The following is a 25,500-nucleotide window of genomic DNA, read 5'->3' as shown; positions in this document are numbered from 1 at the left end:
AAAAAATCCCACCTTGACTTATATTTTTGTTTCTGGCCCGATTATTGCAGCGTTGATCGGCTGTAGTACTACTTTTGGTTCTAACTTGAAGAAACTCTGCTGGGCAGTGTGTCAGAGGGGTTTAAATTAAGTACTTTGTTTCATCTAGTTTGGCATGGAGCCCCAGCAGCTACCATCCTGACACCCTATGTCAGGGGCTCCAACTCCGGTCCTGGACCTACCGTCCAGTAGGTCCTCTATCCTACCTGGCTTCTGATGAGCCACACCTGCTCTCAGGTAAATACCAGGAACAGCTGTGGCTCATCAGAAGCCAAGTGGGACAGAAAACCTGCTGGATAGTAGCTCTCCAGGAGACCCCTGCTCTACGTAATACACTGAGCTCCGCACCATGAATTACACACGTGTGAAAGAAGAGTGTCTCCACCAGGAATGTAGACCCCACATCTTGTGACCTTCTACTGAAAGAGAAGAAGGAAACTCATATATTTCATAAGCAGGCGGCAGCTGGCATCATTGTTAGGAATTTTAAGACTGTGCTTCGCTGTGTCATTCATACAGTCCTTATTAACATGTACTTTTGTGTCAAATTAATGCCTAATCAATATCGAAAGTAATTTAGGTGAAGTCCTTAGGTTAATACTGTTTGGCACCAGGGTGAATTGCTGCAAAATTGAAAATAAATGTAGTTAAATTTCATGCTCGATGGGTAATTAATGTAGGTGAATTAATATCTTGGACAGGTCAATACTTAGATCAAGATTGGGGTTATTATCTTTTCCAGTAAATGATGAAAGTTGATATTGCAGGACTGAACTGTGTAGCGAAGATGGGATCTGATAATTCTTACGCTTTACCGCTGGATCGTCGATAAGGTACAGTACGCACGTGGATCATGCATCATAATCAACCGATTGTCATCTCCTCCAACTGTCTCCTGGTGTTAACACATTAGCTACATGGTTGCAGGTGTAGAAAAAAATGCACACGTCAGTGTTCTTTTACGGAGAGCCCTACTATCAGTGTCTTCTCACAAGAAAAAGACTTTGGTTGCTCTTTATTAAGGAGACCCTGTGCTTGTTTTGATTTCATTTGGTCTTTCTGCAACCAGTCGGGCTCATGTGAGCGAAGTCAGATTTTTATCCTCGCTGTTTTAATAACTTCTCCTCTGGGTTGACTTTCAAATCCTCCTGTCATCAATGGGGAACAGAGGCCAATTTTAGAAATGAAACAAGTGAAGGGAATCTACAGATTTCCCAAGTGATGGTTCTTATCTATCCTTCTGGGGGCACATTTGCAAGTGATGGCAAATTGGATTACACTGAGGACCGTCGTTGAGGATGTATCTTGCATCAGAAAGGCCAGACATGACTAGCATAGGCAATGCGCGCTTTGCTGAGAAGATGGAATATGAAAATATGTTTGCAAACTCTAACCAGAGAATTAAACAAGATCAAATTGCTAAAAGGGTACACTTACAGTACATTGTAGCCAGCAGTAGGTATAGACTAATAATCAGACATTTGCTAGCAGAAATCCCAGGAGGGGGTACTGTGGTCGTTAGCAAGGTACTTAATCTGAATCACTTTGGAAAATTTGCGGCTGTATGGAGAGATGCTCTGTAACACTCTTTGGATAACACTCTCAGTGTTATAGCGACAGCAGTCTGTTTGTGAAAAAGGTTGCGGGTTGGTCCAATTATAGCGGATCACTGCTTCTGAGACCTTAAGCAACGCACCAGATGGCTGCAGTGCAAATGTTTTACTGTAAATACTTTTTTGCTGGTTAATTAAAATTGCATGAATTACAGGGGTCAGGGAGTAATTTTCAATTTTCTCTGCACTAGTGAATTCATGGGTGTTTATCTTTTTTCCATCTGAAAATCCTCTTATAATGCTTAACAGCTTATTTGTCCGCATACACTGTGTTACATCTTGTCAATTTATACATTGATTTACTCAAAGGGAATTACAAATATAAATGATAACAACCTGACTCAGTGTGTAGCACCATAGCTTGGCAATAGGGTTGTGGGTTTTGTAAATGTCTCCACTGTTTGTGTGATGTCTGCTTGTTTTTTCCTGGCTTCATTGGGTCTCTTCTGCATATTCCGTGCTCTTCCCACAGTCCTGAAACCTGTGATTAGGTTTCACGTCTCTAGACTCCTCACAGTGTGTGATCGTGGGTGAGTTTGTACCCTCTGATGGACTGACATCCTGTCCAGGGTGGCCACTGCCTTGTACCCAAAGTTCACTGCGAATAGCATTGTGGTTTGGTAGGTGATACTGTTGCCTCTCGACTCAAGATTTGGGCGTGTGAATCCTGTCTCCGCACTGCTCCAGTGCAGTTTGCATCTTCTCCCCGTGTTGCATGGGGTTTTTCCCTCAGGAATTTCATTCTCCCCCCTTTCCAAAATCATGCAGTTAGTCAAATTTGCATCTCTTAATTACTTACTGATGCATGGCTTAGTGTTCATGTGTGTGCGCCCTGCAATGCACTGGCATCCCATCCAGGCTGAACCCCAACTCCACGCCCTGTGCTGTCCCCATAAATCTGAGCAGGATCAGACATTACAAGACAAATACATGCAAATTACGTAAACGCTTCCTGACCTGTGTTAGCCACAGCAGATGCTAATATGCTTGTTATCTACGCAGTTGCAATGCATTGCTGCACTGCTGTGGCATATGCAGGGAACAGCAATACAGCCTCTATTAAAAAACATGAGCTTTCATTATTCTTTACTGTTTCTCTTGGTTTCCTAACTGTTAGATCCCACAGAAATTACATAAGATGCAGCAGTAAGAAACCATGTGATGCTTTTGGTTTATGGAAGGACAAATTAACGCTAAAATCCCAATTAATCTGTGCCTTCCAGTTCTGTTCATCCAGTACAGCCTGACAGAGAACCTGTCACAGGATAGGGAGCAGCCTGAATGAGATGCTGGTCCTTTGAGGAGATGCACACATGCACACAATGGACAATTTAGGGTCACCAATTACTGAACATATGTCTGCCAGCTTTTCTAAAAGACACACAGTGCACATTTTTGTGTTATTACTGTCTTATATAAAATTAACAAAGACAGCTGACCAACACAAACATATTCCATCTGAAATATTTGTCTAGCTTTCATAAAATCTACTCTTTGCCACAGACTACTTTTTGAAAATAAGTGCCGCTTGAATAATGGCTGGTGAATTTGGGTGAGTTCTTGAGTTACCATGGTGACTGATCACCAGTCCTGCACCTGCTGATGCTTTAGGTAATACAATCTAGCTAAGCTGGATTGGGTGGGCCATGGTAGGGTCATCTAATGTACATGCCTAGAGAGAGAAGAGAATTTGACACACGCTCCCCGGGAAGTAGTTGGGGATGTCTGCATTATGGAAGTTTTTTCTTGTTCTGCCTTTCGGTATCTGGTTCTTCACTTTGCAGTGCATGAACCTCGCATCCTGTGCAATGCCCCTTTCTCTTAATAAAGTCTTTTGGTGAAACATGTGTCCTGCACCTCATTCCAGCTTGAGGGAGTTTTACTTACACAAAAATGTTCAGAGGGCAGAACGAAAAATGACTGGTTCAGAGAGATAACCAATCAGACTGTAGAAGAGGTGGGACCAAGACATCTGATTGGTTGGCCCAGTCTCCTCTAGTTGCTTGGACCCATCTCCTCTGTAATCTGATTGGTTACCTCTCTGAACCAATCACTTTTTGTTCTACCCTCAGAACATTCTAGTGTATGTAAAGCTCCCATGAGCCTCATTGCAGCCTTTGTGGCAGCAGGATTTCAATCCATTTCTTTGTATTAACTGTGTATATCAATTTCAGCTCCTTTAGACAAATGCACTGTTATAGCTGAATTGGTGTGGGGCGCTTTTCTTAGCCATGGGAATCATGAACCGGCACGAACTTGGCTCACAGATAAGAAAAGGATCAAAGGCACAAACATTGCACAGGTGCAGCAACTTGGGTACAGAAAGCAGCTTCCTAAGCTACAAATCGAGTTGTTTTTTCTGCTTTTCATCTTTGAATCCTGAGGCCTGGGTATGTGGTGTCTTCTGAACCTAGTAATCCACTGGAACCACTAAGTGCATCATCTAGTGGAGAGGAGCTGAAGAAGCTGACGAGCTTAACGGCCATAGAGATCATCTCAGTGAAGCACTGGGTGCTGTTGCATGCATGAATCGGCCATCGTGCAGGAGATGCGACAGGATGGAACGAATCTCAGACAGATGCTGAGGCGTTCCTGCCAAAAGCCACACCATCTTTCAGGAGTTTGGGCTTTTTTCTAGTCAATGTACCCTGTCCTACACTGTTAGCTCCGGTAAAGAAGCAAAAGCATGCAATAGAATCATCTTAACTTGAATATCACCTGTGTGCAGGGGCAGCTTCTCAGCTGTTTAAAAACCAGAGAGCAGCTGTTCTCTCAGGTGATTGATACTCCGCTGGGAGAAGGAAAGCCAACGCAAAGAAAAGTGATTTCTATCATATACCACCGTTTTTGATCGGCCCAGCTCAGATGACCTACTAGAACTAGTTGAGTTTTCAGTAAACGTAGGAATAGCTGAGCCATTTGTGTGAGAACACAATGCGTTTTTATTACCTATGCTGGAAAATATATAGATTTCTGTCTGTCAGCATGGTGACGTTAAAGCTGAAGTTTTCAAAGGAGGGAGAAATTATACCTCTTGTGCTAAGGAAATAGAACTAGTGCAATATTTTAGTAACAACTAACAACACCCTGTTGTGAAATACACTTCCTTCCATTTGCACTCACATTTTATTAAATATTTATAATGCCTGTGTATTATTATATTGTATTATCATGTGTGATATACACTGACTGGAGTTAAAACAGCACTCGGTCACTGTGTAGGTAAGCATGAATGCATCAGTGTCATTGTTGGGGGTTTGAATGTGACCCTGTTTTCGGAGGCATATTCTTGCTTTGAATGTGACTTTAGGGTCTCGCGGGTCCCTCCCGAGGTACAACAAAACCGTGTCCGGGTGAATCGACAACTCTCCACACATTCCGTGTATAATTTTCAGAGACAGAAGATACACAAGGCCCACATTTACACATCTGAATTGAAAAAAAATAATTCTGTGGGAAAATTACAGAACAAGCAATCAGACTTTTTTTTATTATTATTGCAATGGGCAATTATTGTTGAATACTCCAACTACCATTCACGTGTAGACTATGTAAGATACAAACTCCCGCCCCCCCCCCCCCCACCAAAAAAAAGAAAAAATGACTGCAATCATGACCAACAACAATAAATTCAGTGAACTAAAGATCACTAGATGAATTGTGTATGAGTGCAGCGAGTGTGTGTTTAACAGAGAGAGAGCGAGAGAGAAGGAGAGGGAGGCAGCCGGTGTGAACTGCTATAGTACTCCCGAAATGTTGGGGGGGAAATCAGTCCACGCTTTAACAATTTAATTTGACGTAGATGATTACTTATGTATCTCGATATATCACTGCCTTGCCCCTGTTTGAATTGTACAATGAGCAGTTTATGCGGACTACCTAATTTCCCTCCTTTAAAGTGGCGGACGACAAGCAGCCAAAGAATGGAGAGCAATTAAAGGATTGATTACAAAATATGGAGAGGATGATAGCTTTTTCTTTACGGCTCCTCATGTGCGTGGAACTAATGGATAGAGCTGTCGGTAAGTCACACAGTTTTGTAATGGTTTTCGTCAGACGTGAGTCTGTTTCCTTGATGTTCCGTGTCATTTGTAGCGCAGAATAGGTTTCTTGCCAGTTCTTTTTATAGCTGAATAAAGAAAGGTTTATTTCCTGAATTAATTTCTCCGGGGCTCCCTGCAGTGTGAACGTGTTTAACCGATGATGCACGTTATAAAAACATAACGGTAATTTCGCCTCCTGTCATCTCACGACTCGTTTGTTAATTGCTGTATACTGTGCATATAAGAAATGTATTCCAGGTAACTTTTATCCTTGTTCTTTAATCTCACTGCCAGATTGACGGGTTGCAATACGTATGTTCTGCTGTCAGGAAGGTAAAATCATTCATGTAACGATGTGGTTTGCACTCGTCCTCTATCGGAGATCCTGCAACTAGTGCATTGGGGTGGGGGGCGCGATTCGGCCCCCTGTTATTTAAAAATGTCATTTCTGCATGTAATTGCGAAGTGGTGTTGCGGCATATGGGAAGTGCACAGCGTGTTGTGGTCAGTTGATCCGAAGCCTTTCCTGGTTACACTGCGGTAAAGTGCTGGAAACACGCTGTTGCTGCCCCAAAAAGACTGGTGTCACTCTCCCAGCAGCGATTCCGCTGTATATGAAAAGTAATAAACAATTGTCGTCTAATTTTATTATTGTCCTTTATTATAAAATCATCTTTCATTTTATACTGTTTATTTTGTTGAATGAGTAATCAAAAGTGACTCAGATATGGTTGGTGAATAACTGTAATTATCGCATCTGAAATGACACCATAAAGGGCAGGAAGATTTAAAACATCTTTTATAGTGCCTTTCATTCTTTTTTTCTGAGCCACGATTGCAGATATGGAAATAAGCTTGCAGCTTTTGGATAAGAAAAGTATTTCTTCTCCCACCTCTCTCCCTCTTTGAAGTTTGGCATGCACTGAGGACGGAGTAGACATGTCGAGTGCTCCGGCTGAGTAGCAGCAGACTTTAAAGCTGCTTCTGCAGTTGTCATCCTGCCTGGACGTGGTTCCATCCACCGCAAGTTCGCCGTGCTCCGCTGATGTGTACAGAGCTGCCATTTGTCCATTAATCAGTTGGATGGAAGATGCTGTTAGACCCCAAACACCCCCCCCCCACCCCCCAACTCTCCTCCCACGCATATATCTGAATTATCTGCTGTACTTAAAAAAAGCGCCGCTTTTCAGTATAATGTGATTCTCAAAATAACAGCGGCCGATTGTTGACTGGGGAGAGCAGCAGCTAGAAATGATTGGCTGTAAGAGGCCATTTTATTCTGAAAACGCTGCTCCTTTCTCATTTCCAGTAGCTTCTTTCTACGTGTGCTGTGCAACTCTTCAAGAAGGTTTTATACCGGTAACAATTTGATGAGCAGTTATTCTGTGTTTAAGCTCTGCAATGTCCTTCTATTTGGCAGAATATTAATGGTGAACACAGCCTCCTCTTTTTATTTTACTGAATAACAAAAATAGGTGGTGCATCTGTGAATATATTATTTGCGATTAGCATACATCCGACAGGGCCAGCTCCTGGACTGTGTGAGAGGAATTCGCTCGGTCCCCATGTTTTCTTGCAGATTGGACTGCTGTATTTCCTGAGATGAACCCCATTTTCACTGTTGCCCAGTCTGGGTACAAGGTTATAGAGAGATGAATGGACAGATATATCGTTATATATCTGTACTTATAGAGTTTTAATGTACTATAAGCCTGTAAGGAGCAAGTGGCCCATAGCTGTCATTGATTTCATTCACCCTTAACAAACAAGAGTAGGTTGTCAGTAGCTGCTCTTGCACATTTGTATGTATAACTTCTCCAGACTGTGCCTTTGGCTAAATCTCCATGCAAGTTTATGACCCTTTATATGGTGATAACCCTTTAAATGGTGATCCGGAGCCTTGCCTGAGAAACGTATGATGTTGGGTGACATAGAACGTGAGCAGGATATGAGTCCAGCACGGTGCTGCTCAGTTTTTGAATGTTTTACCTAATGCTGATAATACAATTTATTAGAATATTTTCCTTTCCTTCACAAAATACATGGCAAACGATGTTCTTAGCCTTTTCTTAAAATAAGGTTTAATGAACATTTTTCTCCCTGTTCTATCTAAAACAATAGACTTCTATGATCTGGGAAAATGACAAAGTATCACTTGTAGCCTAATTTATAAGTGGAGCAAGTTCTAAACCTTGAAGGGATTCAGTAACTTATTGTAACAGCAAAATAATCGATCTTAACGGCTTGGGAGCCGTAGACAATGCATGGGGTAATCTTCGGGGTTAATCATGCAGCTGTGAAATGGTGTTGCAAGACGACTACACATAGGAAACATGAGCGCATGAAGAACTTGAGGTGTTATTCAGTGTGCATGACTTTCCTTGTTATATGACGACAGCAATAGTATATACAGCTTAGCATTCATGACTTGGCGTTCAGGAACTGGCTTTGATGGCTGCCACTCACTGTTGACAGTGTTGACAGTCCTACGGAAAGGATAAGATGGGGGGGGGGGGTTTCGTCTTTGACACTTAATGTCAAGTTGTCAAGGACAAAATGAAACCACTGCCTTGATTTGAGCTATAAGACGATTTGTGGGAGTGATGACCAAACCGCACAAATCCATCCATCCATCCATCTCTTGAAACCGCTTAATCCTAACTGGGGTCGCAGGGGAGACCGGAGCCTATCCCGGGAATAATGGGCGCAGGCAAGAACCGGACTCCAACACACCATAGGTCAACAAGTAAGTACCAACTCCCAATATTTTAAGGGTAGTATGAACATTTTTTAATGGACTTATCATGGGTTAATGAAAGAACCATAGAGGGAAACGAAATGTGTGAAGATAGCTAACATAGTGCAGAACACATGGTGTAGGATATGGGTAGGATAAGTGTGTATATAAAATCGGATATAAGAAATAGGATAAGTGTATATAAGTGTATATAAAATCGTTTTTATGACTGGAGTCGACACAAGTGGTCCTGGGGCTCAGGGACGTGGACCTCTAGCTGTCCGAGTTGATCAGGGACGCATGATTGATTCCCAGCCATGTCACAAGTAACTCCTTGGTGCCGTGACTCAGGTACCTAAGACTGACTGCTCTGTCTCCTGTCTTCTTTTCCTGCATCATGCAGGTGAACTGCTCTCTTCTTATCCCTGGATTCAGCATAAGGGTTCTTTAGGCTCGCCGGAGGTTTGCAGTGGAGCTGGTTCAGATCTGCTCCCATGGTTACTCCTGGACTAGAGTCTGCGGTGTTATCCGTCCATGAGCTGACATCTAGAATGTATGAGCCCCCTACCATCCTGAAGCAATTCCCGATAGACCACAGTACCTTTTAAAGTGACTCCCTCTATTGCCAGAAAAACAAAGCAAGTTCTGTGCTAAGAATCATGGGGTGAAGCAGATACACAGATATCAGATGTTCCAGCCACAACTGGGGGGAGGGGTTTTCTCCAAGACTAAAAGACTGTCAAGTCAGCTGTCTCAGCCAATGCTTCTTCAGCCATAAGAAACAGGGCCTATTATTTAGTGTAAACTCTAAAGCACCATTCATCCATTTTACAACGGAAATGTTGGTGATTCCCATCCACTCTCCTGTGGTACGGTGGTTTGGGCGATGGATCGATCTGCGATGTCGTAAGCTTAATCATCTCTGTTTTTTCAGATTTGAACATAAATGAAAATATACCGTTTATTTTTGAAAATTACCCAACCCCTCCGTCAAACCATCAGCGTTCTGCGGCTTGGTGGAATACTGGCCGCAGACCCCACTGGCTGAGAACCCATGATCTAGATCAATGCTTCCCAACCTGGTTCTCAGGGACCCCCAGACAGTCCATGTTTTTACCCTAAGAACTGGGCTGGGAAGCCTAACCTAGAAAGGATTAGACACGAGACAGTGGACAAGACAGTAGCCAATCACCTCCTGATCCCCACCCACCATCGTCCATCCACCCACTTTCCACCGCTGCTCATGCAGTGTAGGGTCTCAGTGAATCCGAAGCCTATCCCCAGGAGAGTCAGGCTGCGAGGCAGGGGGCCTCAGACCCTCGACAGAACACTGATCCATCACTTTAATATTTCCTATTTAATAGAAACATTATATCACCACAGATATTAAATAGTAATGCGTACACCTGCATGTAATTCAGTTACATGCTGTCTTTTGGCATTTCTCTTGGTATTTCAATCAGACATTTTTCATTAAAAATGCTATTGCATTGCTGTTTTTAGGTTTCGCGTATCACGGGATGTTAGGCTTCCTCTGCATTCTGCCCCTCTGCCGCTATCTGCTTATCTGTCTCTCCATGTATTTAGATTACATGCTTCCTTTTCACCTGCTGGGTAACAGCAAATAATCCGTTTATTCCAAAATCTCCAGTTGAATTAACTCCACAGGATATGTTCTGTATGGAGGACAACTTGACAGGGGTTAGCAAATTAATAAATCGTTCCTACTGTTTAAAAATCACCATATCAACACGTTGCAGAATTCGTTCTGCGGTCTCCCTTGGGCCACTTCAGCTTGCTTTAATTGCACCATAAATGCGAAGTCTTTGAACGCTGCAGTCCAAGCATGTTTGGAGTTACAATATAATCAGTAAAAACTGGAGATACAATGTAACGAGTAAAAACTTCTCCCTGCTAGTAATAAGTCCATCCATCCACCCATTTTCCAAACCACTTATCCTACTGGGTCGCGGGGGGTCCGGAGCCTATCCCGGAAGCAATGGGCACAAGGCAGGGAACAACCCAGGATGGGGGGCCAGCCCATTGCAGGGCACACTCACACACCATTCACGCACACCTACGGGCAACTTAGTAACATCAGCATGTTTGTGGGCTGTGGGGGGAAACCGGAGTACCTGGAGGAAACCCCATGACGACATGGGGAGAACATGCAAACTCCACACACATGTAACCCAGGTGGAGACTCGAACCCGGGTCCCAGAGGTGTGAGGCAACAGTGCTAACCACTGCACCACCATGCCGACTGGCTAGTAGTAAGTATTAGACTTAATTAATGAAAGTCATTGAGTATGTATTTGTGTTCTTGCCTATAATCTTTGCATTGGAGTTCTTATGACACATATGTGGCGAATCAAACTCCCAGCACACAAGCGGCAATGGATCTGAACAGCTCTTGTTAGATGAGACAAATCTTTAATAAATGCATACATAATATTCAATTTGTTTGAACTAAACTAATCACAAAAAAAAAATCTCCAGAACATAAGACTGCCATAGGCTTGATTTAAAGCGTAACTCTATGTTACGGAAAAGATGAAACAGTGTGTAAATGACAGCTGTGCTTTTGCATTCTGAAGCAGCCTCCATTACCGTAATATTGCATGATAGTGCCATCGAAACAGAGCAGGCCTCTTGGGGTCTTTTCTATACCATATTCCATCTCTTCCGTTACTTCTTTCACGTCTCTCCCATTTCGCTTTGCTCCTTCATCGAAATGCAGCACAAACGGAATGATTCCTTAGAACAAAAAAAAAAACAGTCATACAACACCTGAAGTGAGAGAGACTTGCTCACAGACATGGCGTTATAGAGAATCAGAAATTCAATAAAGACACTGATTACCCTGAAAGACAGAGGTAATGACTCAAATGGAATGAATGGAACCTGGGGGCACACAGAATAGGTCTCGGTTCAGATTTCCTCATTATGCCATCTAATAACTACAGTACTATCAACATCCACTACATCCTCCTGCTCTTAACCTGCACACATGCAGATTTGTCCTCTTATGCTGTGGAAATGTGACAGAAGGGTCTTTTTGCTTAAGGATTACTGCTTTGCTGTGTGCGGAATGCGGGGGGGGGCGGTGGGGGTGGGGGGGGGGGTGGGGGGGGGCGGGTCTGTCTGAAGCTTCAGAGTAAACAAACGCGGAAGCTCGTCCTTGAATTCTTGTCAGTTCCGCTACAGTCTTCGGCTCATGTCCGTAACACTTGCTCCGGGCTGGACAGCAGGGTGAACCGTGTGTCACGGAGATGAGGGGAGAGAGCAGGAGCGTTTAACAACATGGTGGGGAGGAGTAGCAACAAAAGAAGGGGTGTGGGCAAATAAAATCAGACGGAAAGGGGTACAGTGGGGTTTGTGAGTGTGGTGTCGTGGACTGGACATGCATCCTGCAGCCCAAGAGGAAAAACAGACGTTGATTTTATGTGATCTGTGACAAGGCTCGGGGGAACTGAATGAATGTCCTTGTCACCTGACTTTGAAACAGTGACTAACACTGAGTAGGCGACTAGCATCAGAAATGATGACAGAAAGGGACACAGATGGAGTTACAACCTAGACAAGTGTTTTTTTATTATTCTCTTAAATGGCTTTGGGGTTATTTCTTCCATGAGCCGTGGATTCTCAAGGCTAATTTTCATGCGATAACGAGGTGAGCTGATCCCGGACAGAAGTGGACTGGTCATTCGGTTCAAAATGGCGGCACCTGACGCCAATTTGCCACCTGTCCTCTAAAAGTACAGTCATGCGTAGCAAGGCGTCACACCCTGAAATAAAACAGGTCACAAAGCTTATTAACAAAGCCTATCAACATGGACCGTAGTATGTTTTATTATAATAATCGTGAATGTGTTATACCGCCTCTCGCAAGGTTACGATGGAGTTACGTTCCGATAAACCGGAGCGAAAATGAATCTGAGTACAGTACACCAGACCTAACAGACATCATAGGCTGGCCTAGCCTACCTTAAACATGATTGCATTACAAACATGATTACACTTACATTAGTCTACAGCTGGGCAAAATCATTAACACAGTCTGTTTTATAATAAAGTGTTGAACATCTCATGTAGTTCATTGAATAATGTACTGAAAGTGAAAAACATTTACCCGTCGTGAAGTCCAAATTTCTTAACGCGAACCAGCGTAACCCAGGAAGTCTCTGTATACAGAAATCAATATCAAGCATATCTATGGCGAGATGCTACTGTCATATTCAGCGTGTTTGCATAAATACACATATAAAGGAAAGCTGAAGAAACTTGCGTTGCCATGTGACAGAATGCGTTTGTCTTCGGTGGCATTGATGTAATGCAAACGTGACCTTGGAATTTACCTGCAGTGTATAAAATGCCTACAGCTGGTAGTTCACTCTACAGAGTAAATCCAGTCCTGGGAGCTTCCTGCGCTCCTCGGCTGGGAGCAGCCTGCTTTCATTCCTCCGCCATGCAGCGCCGCTGAGATTATGAGTGAATATCTCTAGGGGCATCCGTCTCTGTGGAGACTTGTCATGCCTGGAGCTCGTCTTTGGGGAGCCGGGAAATAAAAATGAGAAGCAAAGAGAGAGCAAAGAGCCATTGAAACCTGTAAGGGTCCCTACCATGTTGTTTATACCTCTCATCAGCCCAGAGAGAGGCTGCTGGGAAGTTCAGCTGTGGCGCTTTCTAACCGCTTTGCTGTCTCCAAATGGCAAGGCCTCGGATACACGCCCCGCTGACCTCTGCGGCTGGCAGGGTGAGCGATCAGTGTAGCTCGCTCCCATGTCACAGCTTAGCCGCGTGAACCCGAGGCTTCAAAGGGATCTGCTCTGTGTAACGTTGGCCACACTGGAGCCAAGAACAGCATATCGCCTGTGTGATGTATTATTCTTGCGTCGTTTCCAGGGGCTTCATATTTAGGTGGTTCCGGTGGTTTATGTAGAACTGATAACTTGCTGAGCCTGTGGTGAAAGCGCCCTTGTGTTGGACTTCCTCAGTAGCTTTTGCGAAGCTCGGATGGAGAGTTGAGTATAGGCCAGTGGGTAAGTGTGCTGAAATCCAGCAATTTCCCCAATATTGGCCTTGTCTCAGTGGGGGGTCGCGTGCTTTCATTTGGCTGCAGCCTCCATCCTGATTGACTAGCCATACTGTATATTTCACTAGTTAGATTAAGGATCAGACTCAAGGGAAATTCAGCGGAGTATCTTATGGGAACTAGACCCAGCAGGCTCCGGGATATAAGTCCATGTGTTTAACCACCATGCTGCCCGCTGAGGACCAGATCGCTCCCTTTAACACGGGTCATTTCCTTATCATCACCCACACTCCATGACCTTATTTATTTCTCACTGGCTCTCACATGCTCGCCATGTTGTCTGATGAATTTCAGGCCCTTTCCCTGTCCTTGTTTTATCCACGGGTCTTATCAGACTTCTGGAGGCCTGAACTATGAGATTAGGACAAAAAAAAATCACAACAACAAAATTCTCATAACTGAATATATTCAGAGTCCTGTGGTTTCGTGTAAGGCATCAATGCTTTTGCGAGCACTAAATCTCTTTTATCTTGAGCAAATACGACTGCTCTTTAGAGCCACTCAGGTCAGCAAAAGATATAAGAGATAAAACTCCTAGAATTTCTATATCAAAATGGGTTTAATGTTCTGCTTTTGATTGTTGTTTTGTTTTATCATTCTTTTGTGTTGCTCTTACTGTTATAACCTGGGTTTACAGCAAAGCCTGAAAGCTGTGAATCTTGCAAAAAGCCTGTGAAATCAGAGCATATGGTGGAAGAGTTAGCGCACGACCGGTGCAAAATCAAAAAGAGAAACTGCTGGTGGAGCTAATGAAAAGTTTTAACAAGCTTTAATTGCATTTGCAGCGTGTATGAGCGTCTGTTATTGCTGTCATGTGAGAAAACCATCGATGTCATTCCGTGCGAAACTGCGGATTATTTATTCGGCCCGTAAATGAACTGCAGTTTGAGGGACGGATGCAGAAACTAAGTGGCTGATTTTATACTTGGGGGGTTTCTGTGGTGCCACCACCCCCCCCCCTTTCTTCAGCCATAGTGGCCTTGATTACAAGACACAATAACAGCACAGACATCAGTGTAATGATGCCCAACCACCTCATCTTAACTGGCGCACACAGGTATCCTGCCAGGTTGCTAAGAAACACTCCAGACATCCCGAAATAAAGCTTGGAAATAGCCGACAGATGACACCAAAATATACCACGGTGTTTTCACCACGGAAGGCACGGAGTGGCGACTCACGTGGGACATCTTGTCGCCCTAAAATCATTTCTGTTTCATCAACTAAATGGAAATTGCACTTCCTGTTGACCGGGACCATAGCATAACCAAAGCCAAATTACAAGCCCTCTTTATACAAGTATCGGAAGTACAAATCAGATCTCATTTTGTTACATTGGTATTTAAACTGACCGTATTAGTGCCTCTCAAACTGAATTCACTCCTGTTTTTTTGGCTGATGTTACACATTTCATTAAAAGCGTGAAATTCCTAAAATTCTAATAAAATATATTGCTATTAAATTTCCCAAATATCCCAGACTCTACAACTGGGTGATAGAAAGAGACATTACATTGTCCAGCTTCATTCTGTGCCCGTTAACCTTTGTTAGCTGTGTGAATTTATGGATAAGCCGGTTACAGTTAATGTGAGTATATGTTCTTGTAGACAATAAATTTGTACTTAGAGTTAATTTTATCTTCCTGTTAGCATGGAAGAACATGATGGAAGAGCATTTTCTGTGCTTTATGCAGAAGATCCTGGGCATTAGCTAACGTCACTGCACTGAATGAATGTCAGCTCACACCCCAGCAACACGGCTGGGCCCAGTTGGTCCTGCGCCCACCCCGATGGAACTCAGGCCCCCCCAGAGCCCCACCCATTCAGTGTTCACAGTGAGCGATACAGTTACGATAAAACGATTGTGTCTGACAGGTATGTGCAGTGTGTGCCTAGATCAGTCAGAGGAAATGTACTGTAAAGAGGCAAATAGATTTTTCTTTTTCTCTTTTCATTTGCTTTTAGTAAAGCCACGGGTCATTTGAAAACTGATAAAAAAATATGCAGTTGAGGGTGCAGTGTGATTTTGTCACCCAGTGAATTGTTGGCCCACCCATGCAATGATCTCCGTTGCTCCGCATGATTGTCTGTACCAAAGGACAGCTTTGTCACGTTCTGCTGCATGTCCGGTTTATACCGGTGTGGCCATCTGGACATGCATACGCCTGCTACGAATTAGCCAGTGTAATCAGCCCAGTGAAATGACCGCATGCAGGCGTTACATGTGCCAGGGAGGATCACTCTTGTTTCCATTTTAAATTCCACTGTTTGACTTCGGACCACCTGATCATCCAGTCAAGGTAAAGTCAGAAATCTTTTTATTTTCTCTCCATATTTTAAATTGAGAGTAACTGAATAATTTCTTAAAGTATGTTTCTCATGTATCTCTCATAAATATATCCATTTATATATTTGATGTTCCGTTCACATTGGAATATAATTCAGTATTTTAGTTAGTTGGGTTAGAACATCATCCAGTATGTACATAAGTTTACATTTTCCATTTTTCCACTCAACTTGGACAACATACAATATTCTCTGCTAAGCAAAATTCATGCTCTAAACTTCTGCCTTAAGTTGTTATAAGTTTTGCACTGATTTAAGAGTTTTAATAAAATAGGCAACAATCTGCAATAAATAAGATGGGTACAGTGTTTATGTTAGCTAATAAACATGAAACTGAGAAAGAAACTGTCAGACAAGACTCATGGTTTTAACCATTAACTGGACTGTTCTTTGTTGTGAATGCATAAAGGCAAGATCCCGATTCATTAAAAATATTTCACAGACATTTAATTCAGAAGAGAAGTCATTGGAGTTTAACAAGAATGAGATTTTTTAATAGCCTGAGGATGTTTTGTGTTTTGGTATTCATAATATACCTTGTTTATTTTTTTTTTCTTTTTAGTTGAGAGTAAATTAAAACTAATTTAAAGGATTTATGGACATGTGTTGGATACACAGATGAGCTGATAATGACTCGGGCAAATTAGCATGAGACTGCAGCCTGTTAACAAGCCACAAGACTGAAACGTTAACTGTGGGACATTAAATCCAGAGCTACAAGTCTGGAATTTGTTTTGTATGGTGATGATGGGACTTGCCTGATTACTGCATGTGATTGGTAAGTATTATGATGTACAGGGTTCCTACTGTCTATGCTGCCATTAGTAATTGTTCAAATTAATATGCAATTACTTTAAATTAGAGCAGGCATGTTAGCAATGGTCACTAAAAAAGTCACTAAAATCAAGTGAAAAGTGTCATTATTGCAGAAGCGCTAAGACCTTGGAACTCAGAAAATAAGACAGCAGCTGCAAAAGACTTGCAGAAATAAACCGTACTTAACAGTGTGAGTCATATTATTTCCTTAGACTTCATGCAAGCTGTCAGGGATGAAGCCGATTGGCTGCTCTCCCTGGGGGAGGGTTTCACTGGCAAATACACTAGTGCAAACTAACCTGACACTCCTTCAGGAAATAGCTTAACTGAGTTCTCCATCTCCCTCCAGGATAAGGGCAAAAGTCTCACCGGGGGGCATCTGCTCGATCCCGTGCCACGCCGCTTTGCTGCCCTCTGCCCAGTGCCACCAACACTCTATTCAAACCTCTAATTGCACCCATTTTCATGACTTGAATGTGCCAAATTTTAATACCAAGCAACTTTCTTTTTTTTTAAAGACAATAAGCATAATTGCTTTAACAGACAAGAGTAGTCCGTTACACAGAGGTTGGGGATAATTCTGCCTTTGTGGGGAGAAGAATGTGCATGTAAAATGAGTAAAATGAACAGCATTGCAAACCTGTTGTACTCTTCTCCATGTAAAAGGAGTAAAATGAACAGCATTGCAAACCTGTTGTACTCTTCTCCATGTAAAATGTCTCTCGACTATGTATAGCAACTATAGCTTTGGGGTACAGAATGAAAAATAACAGCTCCTTCAGTTAATGGCACCCTAATCACTGGCAGATTTGCAGCTTAATCATGCCTTTTTTGTCATAAAGTAAATCTACGTTCCAAATGCATCATGGGATTAATGAATACAGAAGACAAAATGGCTTTTGAAACATTTGTTTTCTTGGAAGATCTTACAGCAACGTGGTCTGTGGGGACGTCAACTGGCCTGGGTTCACAGGGGATTTGTTAAGATTACAGAACAATGACAGTGTAATACAGGGGCTCAGTGGCTGGCTCTGCAGCCTCCTGTCTCTAGGGTCATGTTGTCAGTTCCTGCTTTTAGTTTCGTGCGTTTGTGTGCTCTGAGTTTGTCTAGGTACCTCCAGCTTCTCCACTGTCTTGCCAAAGTTCAAGGATGTGCACACAAGCTGGATTGGTACCTGCAAATTGCCTTCTGTGTGTGTGCCAGTGAAGGCCTGCCATGTGTGTGTGTGTGTGCCAGTGAAGGCCTGCCTTGTGTTTGTGCTGGTGAAGGCCTGCCATGCGTGTGTGTGTGCGTGTGTGTGCGCGCGCGTGCGCTGGTGAAGGCCTGCCACGTGTGTGTGTACCAGTGAAGGCCTGCCGTGTGTGTTCGTGTCAATGAAGGCCTGCCATGTGTGTGTGTGTGTGTGTGCCGATGAAGGGCTGCCATGTGTGTGTGCTGGTGAAGGCTTGCCGTGTGTGGGTGCCAGTGAAGGACTGCCGTGTGTGTACCAGTGAAGGCCTCCTTTATGTGAACCGGTGAAGGCCTGCCGTGTGTGTGTGTGTCAGTGAAGGACTGCCGTGTGTGTGCCGGAGAAGGCCTGCCATGTGTGTGTGTGTATGCTGGTGAAGGCCTGCCATGTGTGGGTGCCAGTGAAGGCCTGCCATGTGTGTGTGTGTGCCGGTGAAGGCCTGCCATCTCACTCCCATCTTCCGAGATTATAGAAGGTGTATGGATAAATGCAGAAATTATAGCTCAACCGCACTCTGTGGTGTTTTTTTTTGCATGACACTGGGTATTTTAACCAGCTCTGACCCCTAGTGTGAGGCCTGATATATTTCAAAGGTGATGATTACATTTGTAGTGATTAGATTTAATTGACTAGAGCAATATAAGTACATCAAAATTCTAATAAGCAATATTTAATTGAATTTTTCAAATATGCCATTATACTGTTTGTTCTGTGCAACAATGTCTTTAAATAAGCGCCGATCCTCCCTTTTTGCCTTTAGGAGCATCTCTATTACTTTTTAAAAGTTTTATGAACAGCGCAGATAAATACATTTACGCACACTACTGTAGATACGCATTTCATGTCATAACTTAGGCCTCATTAAACTTGTGTAATGAGTCTTCTGCATTTTGCTGGGTGTCTGTTCTTGCTCAGAGACTGCTATGCCTTTAACTTTGCCTGTATGATGGAAGCACACCAGTTATGGGGGGATATTATAATTCATGCCACATTAAGGTCTAATATAACAAGTAATGTACATTCAGATAGTGAACCGCGATGGTGCTCACAGACCTCTGTAAGACTGACTGCTGATACAGACGCCACAATCCATTCTCTGATACTCTCCGGTATCCTATTTGCTTATTCTTGTAACGTAAAACAGTCTGTGCTTTCTAATGAAGTATTTTCCCTTACAAATTGTTAAGGAATACAGATTCCAACCATATCTCTGCAGTTCTCGTACAGACTGGCCTCTGTTTAGCAGGGAAGGAATGTTACATTTGGGCATCAGACAAATCAGAAGGGTAATGAAAACTGCCAGTATTCAAAACGATGCTGCTTACAAGCAGCAATTTCATTTCAATTTGAATGATGGATACAACAAAGTTTACCTCGGCACAGGGGGCTTTCTATGCTGATTAAGAAATCGGTCAAATGATACATTTTACGACCATCGTTTTACTTCACATTCTGATTATGTGCGCAATGTAGACATCAACAGAATTGATCAGACACAGTGGATTTAATTTGCTGTTCATTTTGCTTTTACATAAAAGCAAAGGACTTTGAGTGTAACAGAAGAACGGGGGCCTTTTCCTCACAGCAGGATTTCTTGCTTAGCTGGGCAACTTGTCGGATTTAAGACAGTCTGGGCTCAATGTAAGCAGATGAAAATAAAGTTTATTTAGCCCAGACTACCTTAAATCTGATAGGATATCCAGCTAAGCAAGAAATCCTGCTTCGCAAAGCAGGTCCCAGGGCTGGTAAAAACAAATAAATACCCAAATCATTTAATCAAATAGTGTATTTATACTATATTAAGTGAAGCAATATTTGGCCGTTTAAGTGTCATTGATCTTTCATATCGCCCTGGTGAGATCAGTTTTGAGGTATCTGAGGTGATTTGGGTGTCTGTAAATTGCTCTTAATATGTGCGCATGTATCCTACTGGCATCGCATTTAGGGTTTCCAAAGTCCCACGCCCTGTATATTCACTCTCACGGCAGTACCGGGGAATGCATGCATGCATGCATGCATGTAGAGCGTGCAGCCAGTTCACTGTGCGCAGCACTCATGCTGCCGAATGTAAATTCTCAAGTGATTTTTAATCTTAAAAAAGCCACAATGGAAACGATTTTTACGCATTTTTCAGTAACCAGCCACCCCGCACCCAATTATTACCATTCTCTGCGCAGTGAAATCGACACGAGGAAAGGTAACGCTGCCAGGACGGGCATCTTCTGGGGAGACTTTAAATGGGACTCAGTGGCATTAAACGTATAAAATATTTTCTGATATTTATTCTGAAGAAGTACGAGCTAGGGTAAATTAGAAACTCGAGGCGATTTATGTGTAAAGCTAACGCTACGTGTCGGAACACATTCCCGGGGTTGCAGTGCCCAGAGCTTTTTGTCAGCATGTCCGGACTCGTCCCTACAGCGGTAATATTTACAGGCTCAGTCTTAATGAATGAAGTACATCATGTCTGTATGGCCCGGGGGGGATTACTGTCCAAAGGGGAGTGTGCAAATGTGTTTGAACAGGGAAATAGAGACGCTGGCAGATTTCAGATTTAGGGGGCAGCACTTTATAATTGCCCCAAAATCAGGGTTGTCAACTTTGGTCAGCTGGCTGGTATGAGATTTTCAATTCAAGACAAGCCTGCACACACAGCTACATGCATTTCCATGCATGTAACAGATTTATTAGCTTGCAGATAGTCTACAGGGTTTGCAAACGACCCCATTACTTCTGATGTGGCTCATTTTAGGTTTATGATGGAATAATAGCGAGCGTGACTCTGAAAGTGTGACTGTCACGCCAGATACGTGTGAGTTAGCAACCCTGGAAAATCTACCGTCGGGGTCCACCGCCCGGACCTGGCAAAATCCACCAGGGGGGGGGGGGGGGGGGACCTTGCCAGGGGGTCCATAATTTCTAGCTACATCCCAGGGTGACAAATCTGTGCCTGATCAGTACCATCTAAGTTGTGTCCGACTGGAAAATAACCAGAATTCACTCACCAGAAAGCTTTAAATAGCCACAATAATTAATCTGTTTTGAAAAGTCAGAAACCTCTTTAGTCTTAGCATTATTTCTGAGCTGGAGGAAATGTGTCTTTATATTTCATAGCATTAATATTAAAGGATCAGGTTCACTATAATTTCTGACTTGTGGGCTGATTCTGGAATGAAGGCAGAAGAAAAAAATCCGTTCTTTTTGCTTTATTGACAGTTTGCTTAGCGGCTCATTATGTCTGATAGATAGATTTGAATGTCATCTGCAAATTGATGTCGTTTGTAGGCTAAGTATTGCCGTACAGAGTGAGAATGATACCGGAACCGATGTTTGTGAAACTCCATGTTTCACCAGAAATTATGACAACATGGTACTTACTACATTTCTGAGCATAATGAAAATAATTATCCAAAGAAAACAAATATTCTGGAAACTTGCTAAAAGAATTACTCCAGTTAAAAGCAGCCCGCGCAGAGCCACCTCCGAGGAGGATGTATACTTTGTGTGTACTTATGTTGTGTCAGACATATAAGTTCTACACTGATGTACTGTACATTTAAACGGATGCACTGTCAGACATAAATCCTATATAATGTACAAATGCATATTAAATGATTGTTTTGTCAGTATTACTTTTTTATGCATGATTCTTTGTATGAATCGTGGACAGGGGTTCTAGAATGACAGTTTTGAAAAAGAAAACGTTCTTTTTCCGTTGATGCACCCACTTTGATTTCTGAGAATATAACGTAATGGAATTAATCTCACTTAATTTTCATGTGTCTAATTAAACCAGTTGGTGCAGTGGTTAGCACTCACGCCTCTGGGACCTGGGTTTGGGTCTCTGCCAGGGTTCCATGGGGGTGGAGTTTGCATGTTCTCCTCGTGTCATTGTGAGGTTTCCTCTGGGAACGCTGGTTTCCCTCCCCCCACAGTCCAAAAACATTCTGAGGTTAATTGGAATTACCAAGTTGCCCATTGGTGTGTGAGTGTGCCCTGTGATGGGTTGGCGCCCCATCCTGTGTTTTTCTCTGGCTTGTTCCCATAGGCTCCGGACTCCCCGCAACCCTAAACAGGACATGCGTGTCACGCCCACACAGGCGGATACCACCGGCTGCGGCTCTTTACGCGTAATGAGTCTAGGGATAAAACCAGCCGGAAGTCACTTGCCCACTGCGAAGTATTGCGCTGATGTTTAGAAGCCATACCGAGCACTTTCTTGTCGATCGTCTCTCCCTGATACCTAACCCTGCCTGTTTGCCTCGTGTCCTCTCCTTACCTCTCTCTCTCCCCCGTTCCAGACCCGTCCCCACACCTGACCCGTCAACCCTGCCTGCTCCGGCTCGTCTCGTTCCCGTACCCCCGTGTGATCTTGTCTCGTGTTTCCCTGTAGGACTGACTCCCCGGCTTACGACCTCCTTGCTTGTCTTTCGACCTTACCTCTTGCCCGTCCCTTTCAGTGCCTCTGTTTGGTTTATCCAAATAAAGCGCTTGACGGCTTGCATACCTGGATCCCCGTCTCTCTGTTCCGACTATCGTGACAATGCGGTTACTAAAAATGGATGGATGAATGTGGAGAGATCAGACATGTCTTTCAATAAAATAATACTGTATGAAGGCAATGTAAACTTTTACTATGAACCAATGAGCAATAAACACGTAGAGTTATGTGTTATCATGTATGGTAAAATGTAAAAACAGCATGTGTTAAATATGATTGAAATAAGAAAAGTGCTTGATAGGCTTATATGAACCATGCTGTTTATTTCATCTGGGGAGTCCAGTGCTGGCGTGCTTTACACCTCTCCATCCGACGCTTGGTGATTCACACATCGCGCTTGGTGACGTGAGGCTTGCATGCAGCTGCTCGGCCATGGAAGTCCATTCCATGAAGCTCCCGACACACAGTTTTTGAGCTGGAGTTAATGCCAGAGGACGTTTGGAACCCTGCAGTTAATGAGTCAGCAGATCGCTGGCGACTTTTACACACCCTGTTAAACTCTGTTACTTTACATGATCTGCCACTTCATGGCTGAGTCTCCGTTGATCCCACTTTCGCAATGATACCACTTACGATTGATGTGGAATATCTAGCAGGGAAGAAGTTTCACAAACTGACCTACTGCAACGGTGACGTCCTATGACAGTTCCACGCTTGAATTCAGAACCAGCTGTTGGGATGTGTCAGTACTTTTGTCCATATACTGTAGTTTACATAAAGCCACTGCATGACTGAAATAAGCATTACCTTAATTTTAGGGCCCTGAAACAAGAAATTCCCCCAGGGGAGAAAAATAAAGAAAAAAAAATTACAAAAATGAATGAAAGAATAAATAAGGAATCCTTGCCAAGCTGAGTGACCTAGGTGAACATCAAAATGAGTTAGATCACTTTCTTACTTGCTGCTTGACGCCTCCATGGTTTCCGGTCCAAAGCAGGCCGCATCCCGGCTGGTGTTGAGCTGGGGTGTTTTTCCCAAATGCCCCTCTGGTAATTCATCTCATTTACGATGTAGGAAGTGATACAATGAGGCTCGCTGGCTTGGGCCTCTGTGTCTGTCAGTGGACGGTTGCCACCTCCATCTTTGTTGGGCCCTTGAGCGAGGTCCTTCGTCTCCTGCAGGGAAGCCATGGTGTGTGTCTCAAAGGAGAGCGAGATGGGATATGTGGAAGGAAGCATTTCAACGTGCCTCTCAAAATGACAAGTATCATTTCATTAGTAGTTGTACAGATACCAGTGTCAGAGTAGTAAGCAGCCATCTTTGTCAGGCATTGATAGCACACCCAGTTACACACGGCCTCGTGTAAAGGACAGTACAATAGCTTAGATGTCCTTCATGCAGCTCCATCCAGCTCATGCCCTGATTTCTACTTCACACTTTCTGGTTAAATAAGCTGAAGGATTTCTTCAAGCACGCCACCTGTCTGTGGAAGCCTGCCATCACATATGCATGCTCTTCTTCATTCTCAAAATTGTCACATTGACAGATTTACGTGATTCGTTGTGGTGTTGATTTAGACGTGCAAACAGCACGCGCTCGGTCTGCTTGAGCAGCATTCTCTTCTGGTGCAGGACATGTACTCACTTCTATTGGAAATGATGAAATAAATCTTTGAAAATGGGACTTAAAAGCCCTTGAGCGACGCATTCATGCAGCGGCTTTCCAGCATAAGTAGGGGGCCAGCAGAGTTTTGATCCGCCTCACAGCACTGAAAAGTTTGCATGAGTGGTTCATTTTTATCCAGATCTCTGACTTGTTCTAAAGTAAACAGCTATCGATGTTCACCTTGCTGTGTATATTACATCATCTAGCACTCGATTGCTGTCTATCCTCAGCAGAAAATTACTAGGGAATTTAGTCAATTGCCGGACAGCATCCCAGAATACGTAGCTAAGGAGACTATCCAAAAGATTCTCTTCCAACAGTCTTTAATCATTCATGGAATTTCAAACAGTAAGTGGAACCTGAAACTGGGAGTGAGTGAGTGAGTGAGTGAGTGAGTGAGTGAGTGAGTGATTTTCAGGGTGCGTTTCTGTGACAGGCAGGCCTGCTGGGGTACAGTGGCCACATCATGTGTGATACCGGCTACATACCCTGCCTTGTTTGCATTAGTAAATCAGTGTGGAAGCACAAGCTGCAATGTTTACATTCTCTCAGGTCACAGGCTGTAACCATTTCTCAACCAATCCGTATCCCCTGGTGGGGCCTTGAATAATATAAGTGGAAAGTTGTGGGATGTGACTGTCGTGCACAGACGCTTGGGAAGACACAGCGTATCAAAAGTCAAATTATAAAGTGCTGCTGTTTCAACGTGGAACTCCATTACCACTTGGTGCAAGAACTGCTTTTGCGTAGGGGGGGGAGGGGTCACTTGATACCTAATGAAGCGCTCGATGGAGTTTTACTTACACAAAAATGTTCTGAGGGCAGAAGGAAAAATGATTGGTTGAGAGAGATAGCCAATCAGATTTTAGAGGAGGGGTCCAAGCAACTAGAGGAGGCGGTATCAGAACATCTGATTGGTTGGTCCTGCATCCACTAGTTGTTTGGACCCACCTATTCTACAATCTGCTTGGGTCTCTCAACCAATCTTTCATTCGGCCCTCACAAAGTTTTTGTGTAAATAATACGCCCATGAGCAGAGGAAGCCCATTCGTGCTCTATGCTCGTTAACCCCCCCCTCCCCCTCCCCCACGTTCTTCTGCTTCGCTCCATGTGGGTATTTTTCTGCCCTTACTCCCACTGTGAGGCATTAATTTCAGTGGAGCTGTTTGCCTGGACTCGGATTTCACCGGCCTCAGGTGTGTCAATTAGTAGCAAATGATTCCCATCCAGAAGTGCGTGACCCTTGTGCAGTTTCCTGTTGTTGAGGAAATTGTGGAATAGAAGAGGGCCTGGTGTTCGCCGGTGCTCTCCTGAACGAACGCTCATTATAATTACATTCTTTGTGCTTCGTGAGTCTAATGGGCTGCCAACGGTACCATGCAGTTAGAAGGGCCACAGTGATCAGCAATTATGTAGGCTAATGACATTGACTGATCTAAATCTAAATCCTTCGCTCTGTGTTCTTCTTAAGAATAAA

At 43.5% G+C, this 25,500-nt stretch overlaps 1 protein-coding gene across 2 annotated transcripts in view; it reads left to right on the top strand.

The window, feature by feature from the left end:
• The first annotated feature begins 5,359 nt into the window (after positions 1-5,359).
• Positions 5,360-25,500, top strand: part of igsf21b (immunoglobin superfamily, member 21b) — a 45,258-nt gene continuing 25,117 nt past the window's right edge. For both annotated transcript variants that reach the window (XM_049016982.1, XM_049016981.1), the window contains exon 1: positions 5,360-5,674. In XM_049016982.1, the coding sequence (XP_048872939.1) occupies positions 5,608-5,674 (67 nt within the window). In that variant the 5' untranslated portion in view covers positions 5,360-5,607. The remainder of the gene's footprint in view (positions 5,675-25,500) is intronic.

The sequence above is a fragment of the Brienomyrus brachyistius genome, chromosome 6 (assembly GCF_023856365.1).
Source record: "Brienomyrus brachyistius isolate T26 chromosome 6, BBRACH_0.4, whole genome shotgun sequence".
NCBI lineage: Eukaryota > Metazoa > Chordata > Actinopteri > Osteoglossiformes > Mormyridae > Brienomyrus > Brienomyrus brachyistius.
Note: the sequence above shows the minus strand (reverse complement) of the source record. Positions and strands in the feature narration are given on the sequence as shown.